The sequence below is a fragment of the Austrofundulus limnaeus genome, unplaced genomic scaffold (assembly GCF_001266775.1).
Source record: "Austrofundulus limnaeus strain Quisiro unplaced genomic scaffold, Austrofundulus_limnaeus-1.0 Scaffold100, whole genome shotgun sequence".
Taxonomy (NCBI): domain Eukaryota; kingdom Metazoa; phylum Chordata; class Actinopteri; order Cyprinodontiformes; family Rivulidae; genus Austrofundulus; species Austrofundulus limnaeus.
In genome coordinates this window covers 572,544-580,772 of record NW_013952502.1, presented here as the reverse complement: position 1 = coordinate 580,772, position 8,229 = coordinate 572,544, and the positions used below count along the sequence as shown (strand labels likewise).

Here is an 8,229-nt window from a genome sequence, read left to right as displayed (position 1 = left end):
AGTCATTAAAATGTTAAAATCAAATCAAATAAATTTGCTAAATTAAATGAAAATTGAATTTAGGAATTATTTCATTTTAACATTTTAATGACTTTTTAACTGGAAGTGTGGAAAAGTTCTCTTCAGATAATCAGAAACTGTGGTGGGCACAGCTACCCAAATTAWTAGCTTTACTGATATCTAAACTCCTACACAATTTAGTTTTACTAATGGCAAAAAAGCTAAACAAACAAAAAAACAGTTAGAACAGTGCTACAYCAGCACTAAGGTCTTGTCTATGGACACGCCCCCCTCTAGCACCCAGGCCCCCCTCCATGCAGACGTCTCAGTAATGATGTCAGTTTTACAGTCAGTAACTAAAACTTCAACACAGATCTCAAACCAAACCTGAAAATGTAATGTGACAAACATAAGTCAACACAACTCAAAATGCTTCACAGATATAAACGTTCATCTCGTTTAGACAGGGTTCCTACAGCTTGAAGGGCTCGACACAYGGGAGGYGACGTCGCTCTCTCTCCATTCATTTCCTATGGAACTTGTGCGATGAGGCGACAATCGCTTGCCCTCCTCCAGCCAAGCGACCGGCRAATATCGTGCATGTGAAATTTCACACTCGTATACGTGGACGTGCACACGCGAGCTTCCRACGCGACATATGAAAGTTGAAAAATGTTCAACTTTTGTCGCTGTCGCTTGGCGTCMCAACCAACCAGTGAGGGTTTCATTGACTGACCAATGAGCGGAGAGTATGCTACACACTGCAGTTAGCTAACACTTTCAACATTATTTTAGCTCTGTCAAACTTTCCAGTTTTATATCACCCTTCACCAAGTGATTACTAAAAAAAAGGCAGCTTTATGGGAAATTGTTGGTGCCAGGGTGACATTATCCGGTAAGTTTTTCCTCATAAAATCATATTTTGGTGTGTGTTTGTTATTCAATATCATTGGCATCGAAAGTTTTGTTTACTTTACACGTCCATAATGCACACCCCCCCATACACACACACTTTTTTTTGCAAACCACCAATAATCTTTACAAGAGGCAGTAGAAGAACCAATCAAATTTCATGAAAACAAGCGACATGAAAGCGCGATTCGCAATGCTACCATCGCCATCGCGTCCCGTGTATTGGGTTTCACCMTGGCTGCAACGACAGCCGTTAATCGCTGTCGTTTGTCACTCCCCGTGTGTTGAGCCCTTCAGGCAAGTTGAATTTAAGACTTTTTAAGACCTTTCTAAGGCCACTTCACAATAAACACAAATAGGGGAAAAATACAGTTTGTGACAATTTTACCTAAACGTTTATTTTAAGACAAACTACTAGCTGCAGGAGGCATTCAAAAAAAAGTGTTACCAATTGTTTTAATATTTGAGATGAATTGAATTCATCCTACTTTCAATGTTGTAACATTTTTAAGACCTCGAAAAGATTGATTTAAGACATTTTAAGGCTAATTAAGGCCTTATTTTTTTGATGAATTCAATGCCTTTCAAGACTTTTTAAGGATCCATGGGACCCCTGTTAGAGGTGAGGTTTGAGAAAATAATTTGTTTCAGTGAAGCCAGGAGGCGGAGCAACTACTGCTGACCATAGCAGGGGAGAGAGAGAGAGAGAGAGAGAGAGAGAGGGAGGGGGGGGGCAGTGGAAAAACTGCTGCCTTTCAATTTGTGTTTCTGCTAATTTAGTTCTTCTTACATTTAAACATTATTAACACTAAAAATAAAATGAATCAGTGCATGCCCCAAATTAATGCATATAAGTGTGTCTCCGTTTGACTTTTTCTATTTTGTGGGAAATGGTTTCAGTAACTGAATGACATCCCGACTTAGTTTTTTTTTTTGACAAATTCTTGTTCAGATTTTTGTTTAGAATTTCTGTTAAAMTCTGTTTTTGACTGTAAACTAAAACTGTGAGTCAGAAGTTGTCTGTAAATAAGGAGACAGTGAATGCAGGAATCATGGTGTTGTGTGACTCGAAGCACAACATTGTTGAGCATGTCACAAGTGGAGATATCAATGGGTACATTATCAATGTGATGTTATTGTATTATAAATTTATTAGTAGTTTAGAATATATGGTGTGAGTGAAGTCCGTTAATAATTTAAGAAGTTAATGCAACTGCTAAACTGCTCAACAAAAAGTTATTTCCACTTAGTGAATTAGCAGAACRGTGCCCACCACTGGCCCTAATGATAAACTGAAGCCTCTACTTTTGTTTTCGTTACACTTTAGAGTTTGATGACATARAACTACATTACCTTTGGCATTGGGAAGCGTAGCTTAGCCAGTTTCTCTTCTCCGACCAGTGGGATAGTGACTCGGTTGGGTAAAACTAAATAACTGTAGATGACGTCTTGGATCAGGCTGTTGGAGAAGTCGCTGTCAGAAAAGGAGAAAGGGTTTAAGAGATGGAAGGCACAGGAGGGTAAATAGCAAGTAATGCATTATTTAAAAGACAGTAAATGTGCCCTTGGGTTGTGCTGTAAAGATTCTGATTTAATCTGCTCTTTGAACACTTTGTTTCCATTTTCCACGTGATGTGATCGGAAACTGGAGGCAGTTCAAGCACGCCGATGTTGCTGGCCAGCAAACCTTTTAATGCCCCGCTGATCCACTGATCCTTCAGTGCTGTGTGAAAACACTGACAGCAAAGGGAAAGAATGGCATTCCTTTATTAACTTGGATGCTGCAGAAAAACTGGAAACTTATTCTCCCCCCTCACCCTACAGCAGGAAATTTAATTAGGATGAATATTCACAATGCTGCGTTAGCCAAAGACAGATGGGTTTTTATCCATTTAACACAATGTAGCTCACCTAATCAAAGTTAGAGCTTGATATTTGTACTGATCCTGAAACGGTCTCTGGAGTGAATCCTAGTCATAAATCCGAACAGTAGAAATGCAAAGTGGACCGCAGGAAGCACTTTTCATGTGGGATACATCAAAATCAAGAGGCAAGCATTAGATGAACTTTTACTTACACCCATAATCTGATAAACCCATTCCCTTTGAGTTCCACTCTTCCACCAGGCTAAAACTTTACAGGAGCTCAGTAACAGCCTGAGTATCATTTGCACCATAAATTTGACGTCTCATTGAATCAAACTCTGGATAGCTTCAAGTCATCCTGAGTCATAAAAATCCACTTGGAACACTGATAACTGCGCTCAACCTAAACCCAAGTTATTAAAACCAGAGTATAAATAAGGATAACTCTAGGATTCTGATATGTCTCTGACTTATGGTCTCAAGAAGGGGAAACCAATCTTAAGCAAAACAAGATAAACAGCCTCTAAGTTAAGTAGCGGCGATCAGTGTGGGGCGTTTCAGCACCAACGCCAGCCTGTAAAAATGCAAGATAAGCACAAGAAGCACAGTTTGTCAGCACGCTTCCAGAGGGAGGACAAGTTTACCGACAGCAGCAGCAGCTGCAACATCAATAGGAACATCTTAAAAGTGAGCCTGATCCTCTACCGAAGCAAAAAATCAATAATAACTCATTTAAATGAAGTGTACAAAAAAAGGTTAATTTACTGTAAGAGCTCCCTCCTGTACTGAATATTTGTTCAATCACAATCAAATCTGTGGGCCTTTGGTTTACATCTTCATACAGCCAGCACACAAAGAAAAAACACTAATAAGAATGGATCGAACGACTCTGGTTTCTTATAGATGTCAAAGGTTGCCAGCTAAAAGCAGAATATAAACTCGCTGACTTTTCGCAAAGTTTAAAATCGCATAAATATGTTTTCATGTAGCCACATTTGTAACAGAGTTGTAATAAAAAAGAAAAAATATATGAACAACTAGCAAAAATGTGGTGCAGGCTTTACAGTTGGTATTATCTTTTTTTCGTTTGTTTGTTTGTTTTTAGACAAAAAGAAAAAAAGGATATCTTGCATTATTCTGGACACAAAAAAACTTACTAAATAGCTAAATTATGCAAAGATTATTTTAGTTCTAGTCTGTTTTACGATGAAAAAATGGCTAAAAACACTTTTTTACACTTATTTTCCGCTTCAGAAAAGTACCTTTTTTTGTTTTGTTTTGTGTTTTTTGCTGGGGAGGTAAAACTAATATACATCATGTGTTTTAGCTCTTAAATCTCTTAAAGCAAAAGGCAGGAAAAAGCTTAAAATTAGTGGRGGCAAGAACATGGAATTACAGCAACCCTTAAAAACATCAATTCAAATTTCATACTGTTTCATGCAAACACTATGTTATAAACTTCTACACCACTATCAGTTTCAGCTACTGCAAGGACTGTGATATTCCTGCTGGAAGTGTCCTAAACTGTCCCAGAAGTGCTACAGCTAGCTGCTGCTATTTGCGCCAGCAAACCACAGAAATCTGTAAACAACTGTATCACAAAACTGACGGCATAGTAAAAAATTTGCATGAACTGCCATGGAATTAGTGTACAGCAGTAAACCACCCTGCTCAGGTCAACAGCAGACTTGAGACTAACACACACGAGCAAACACAGGCTAAAACTTAATTCACTGACTAAAACCCCAACTCAGTACAGAAACTATAGAGGATTATTATTAATTTTAATATGGTTATCTCTCAGCATTCAAAAATGGACGACAAAGTACGAATTTCATTGCTCAGGGAAACATGTTTTTCATCTGTGCATGTGACAATAAACACTTTGAATCTTGAATCTTGAATCTTGAACAAAGTGAGACCTCAAGAGAAGCCACTTCTGTATGAGGATATTGCACGTACAGCCTACAGGGCTTTGAATCAGTAAAAAAATAAAAGGTATTTATGACTTTGTTATTGTGTCTTTGATAATATCTGTGCACTCGTTCTGGGTCACAGAAATCCCTGGGATTTTCTTAGGCTGTACTTGTCAAATGACTAAAAAAAATAATTCAGTCATCTGTTATTTTTTTCTTTTGATTCTGCAATAAAACATTGCTTTGATCGATCTACATCAGGTTTTCAAGCATCCCTCCAATAAAAAAGCAAGATGATTTCAATTTTCTCGTCGCAGAGCAAAGGCTGCAGGGATTTCTGCTGCATTCCTGCTGATTTCTGTGATTTACAGACGATTACTTTTTTTTTTTTTGCTGCTCTCCTTAGATGAACACCAGAATACCCACGTGTCCCACCAGGAGTGTGTATGTGTGTGTTTATTTATGTCTGTATACGTCTGCTGACTGCATAGATGCACACTTACCCAGTACTGTAGTGAGTGTTTTAACATGCTACTGAGTCAGCCATCCGTCTGGCTTTCTCTGCAACATTCAAATTACCATAAAATCTATAACTATTTGTGTGTGTGAGCATCACATACACACGCACACGCACAAACATGATGAATCCTTTTGACATTAGTGGCCCCCAAATGTGTCCTCGAGCACAATTAGAAGGGAAATGTTTTCACTTTTGTAGTAAAAAAAAAAATCCCCATGTTAGCGGAATTCATTGGCACCCACATTAGGTCTCTACGAATATTCACAACCCCACAGGAGGAGTTTTAATGTCTTCTTCAATAGCACTGCAGCGAGGGTTTAAATGTGAGGCTTAGAGATAAAAGGTCTGAATGGATAACTACTTAAGAAATACACTCAGCTGTTCAATAGTTGAAATTTAATGTAGCACCAAATTTTAAGCTGATTCCCTGTGTTTACAAGGGCCRTTGTTGCAGTTTTTGCCAAAAACGGCCCCAGAAAACCCAAACATTGATAGTTTGCTTGCAGTGGTGGAAAATATTTATTTCATAATAATGCAACTGTGTAAAACAAATCACAAGATTTAAGTGGGAACACTATTGCAGTTTGGATGAATAATAGCTCGGCTCATTTGTCAAGTGAGAAAACTGCGAAGAATTTATTTGCACAAGATTTGCTCGTGCATGTTGGCAATCCCTACAATTTGTCAACCATTTGCATTTCCTGTTAAAGGCCAGAGGAAAGCTTGACGTTTACAATAATAAAAGCACGATGATTGTGTTTACAATAATAAAAGCACGATGATTGTGTTATTTTCATTTTCAGCAAAATGACCTCCAACAATAGCAGGGTTTTATAATACCCTAAAAACCCATTCAGACGTATTTCTGAAAAGGTTTCCAAAGCCTGAAGCAGCATAAACATCAATAGAATGAACCAAAAATGGAAATCCAAACTCATCTCYGTTAAATATAAGCTTTCTTGCTCATTTCYATTWTTTGCGCATCATTGYGCATCAGCTTAGAAYTGTTAAGAKCACAAACATCCACTGATGTAGGAAATATGATACACTTTTATTAAATAACGCACAGAATATTCTGTCTTTAAAAAAAGCATGTTTTTTTGGTTTTGCTTTTTAACATTTTGTTCAGAACTAATTTGTTGTTCTAAAGTGCAACAATCAGACAAGCATGTCGTTACTGCAGCTGTATTAAGACTGATCAAAACATTGCTGAACTGTTAAAATCTTGGTTTGACTTTGTTTATAAAACAACCCATATGTTAAAAAAAAACTTTAATACACAATAATGTTTTTATAAGCCTGCGGGCAGATGAGCCTGTCTATTGTTTTTACATCCGAGGAACAACGTCGGTGCGACTACTGTTTCACCATCTGGGCTTGCACCACTGCAGAGTCTTTTGCTGCAACCGCTCTCCACCCGCCCCCAACCATCCAAACCAACAACACCCACAGGACAGGAGCTGAACGGGCTCGTTTTCACCCCCACTGAGCAGAGAGAAGAAAAGCCATGATGACAGAGTCCACCGCCGGTGTCAACAAGTCTGTGTCCACATGACCATGATATGTAACAAAAAGCTGTAATCATAGACAATGGCATGCGGTATTCAAAGATGTGTCACTTTCTTTAGGCTGTAAATAATAGATGAAACCACTCAAACGGGAAGCAAGCGTTGTGTTGGGATGATTGCAAATCTTAATCAGTGTTCATTTAACAATGCGTTGAAAAAGACAATAAGAAGGAGAATTAAGAAATGGTTTAAGAAATGGTTATAATCTGATCTCAATGGTTAAAAACAGACAGGTTTCTTCTGTATAGTTATTATTAATTAATTAAAATGTCACTACTATGTGTTTTTTATTTAAAAAAATGTATTTAAAATGACCTTATAAAAACCAATAGATGCTTGTAGTTGTGCCTAGAAAGAAACATGTCATGGTTCCTGGAACTAAACACAGAAAACATCTAACAGTTCTGACAGGTTTTGTTGTCTTGACGAACAAGAAAAGCAAGTTTAAAGCGACTTACTTGAGCCCAGGAATGTCCAGTATATTAGTGAGGCCGGTCCAGTTTATATCTAGAAGCTAAAAAAAAGAAAATATACCCATAAATGAGACTGAAAGAACAGAGAGTGTGAATAAACAAAAAATGGATCTAAACACATAATGTTGTTACAAATGGTTTCATGCTTAGTGACCAACAAGTCTGATTGATGACAGCAGACAAAGAGCCCTTCTGAAGAAGCAACAAATGGATTCTTCAAACGTTTATGGATTTGTTTCTACCGTTTTGTTCCAAGGGGTTTTCCTTTCCTCATAAATTAAGACCGTTGTTRTTGTTTCAAGCTTACGGCACTCAAAATGGTTTCAGTCATTTGGGGTTTCCACCTATGACTCAACTTCAAATTACCTGCCTCTCACTAACCAACACAATAAATTCTTTACGGCATAAAAGAAAAAAACTTTTTTTTGAGTGTTTTGTCCTGGTCAAAGGGTTCAGGATTTTCAGTTACGTTCTTTATTATCTGTTCTGTGATGGCTATCGCTCAGTGACTGCTGGAGATAAGCACCTGGACAAGAAAAGCAGGTAAAGAAAACAGATGATAGCAAACTCCTCAACACACCTTTTACTCATACAATAATCCACCACCCCTTTATTTTATATCACCTCTCAGTTCAATGCACGATCTTCCTGTTTGTGTTGCATTTTCTGTGTGTGTGTTTTTGCCACTGAATATCTGGAAATATAGGGCTGGGGTAGCTTGGCGGTCAGCACCATGGTCTCCTGCAGGTTTGAGCAGGGGCATTCAAAGTAAAAACTATTGCCAATGCTTTTGTGCAAGTTGCAGAAGTGAGCAGCGGAAAACGAATGTGACATAAAACTACAATAAGGTTTGAATTTTGCTCCTCCTGCAGCTTCTATTTGTTTAGAATTAATATTGCATGCAAATGTAGGCACAGTTTATGATTCTTAACAAGAAAATTTGTGTGTTTCCCCGTACTGCAGAAGATGGCGGCG

The 8,229-nt window shown here is 37.9% G+C and overlaps 1 protein-coding gene across 3 annotated transcripts in view; it reads right to left on the bottom strand.

Moving 5' to 3' along the window:
- The window catches only part of esyt2b (extended synaptotagmin-like protein 2b), a gene marked incomplete at its 3' end in the record, with an annotated part of 48,349 nt that overhangs the window by 16,004 nt on the left and 24,116 nt on the right, over positions 1-8,229 (bottom strand). For all 3 annotated transcript variants that reach the window (XM_014013332.1, XM_014013333.1, XM_014013334.1), the window contains 2 exon segments: positions 2,266-2,386; positions 7,240-7,295. In XM_014013332.1, coding sequence (XP_013868786.1) covers positions 2,266-2,386; positions 7,240-7,295 — 177 coding nt within the window.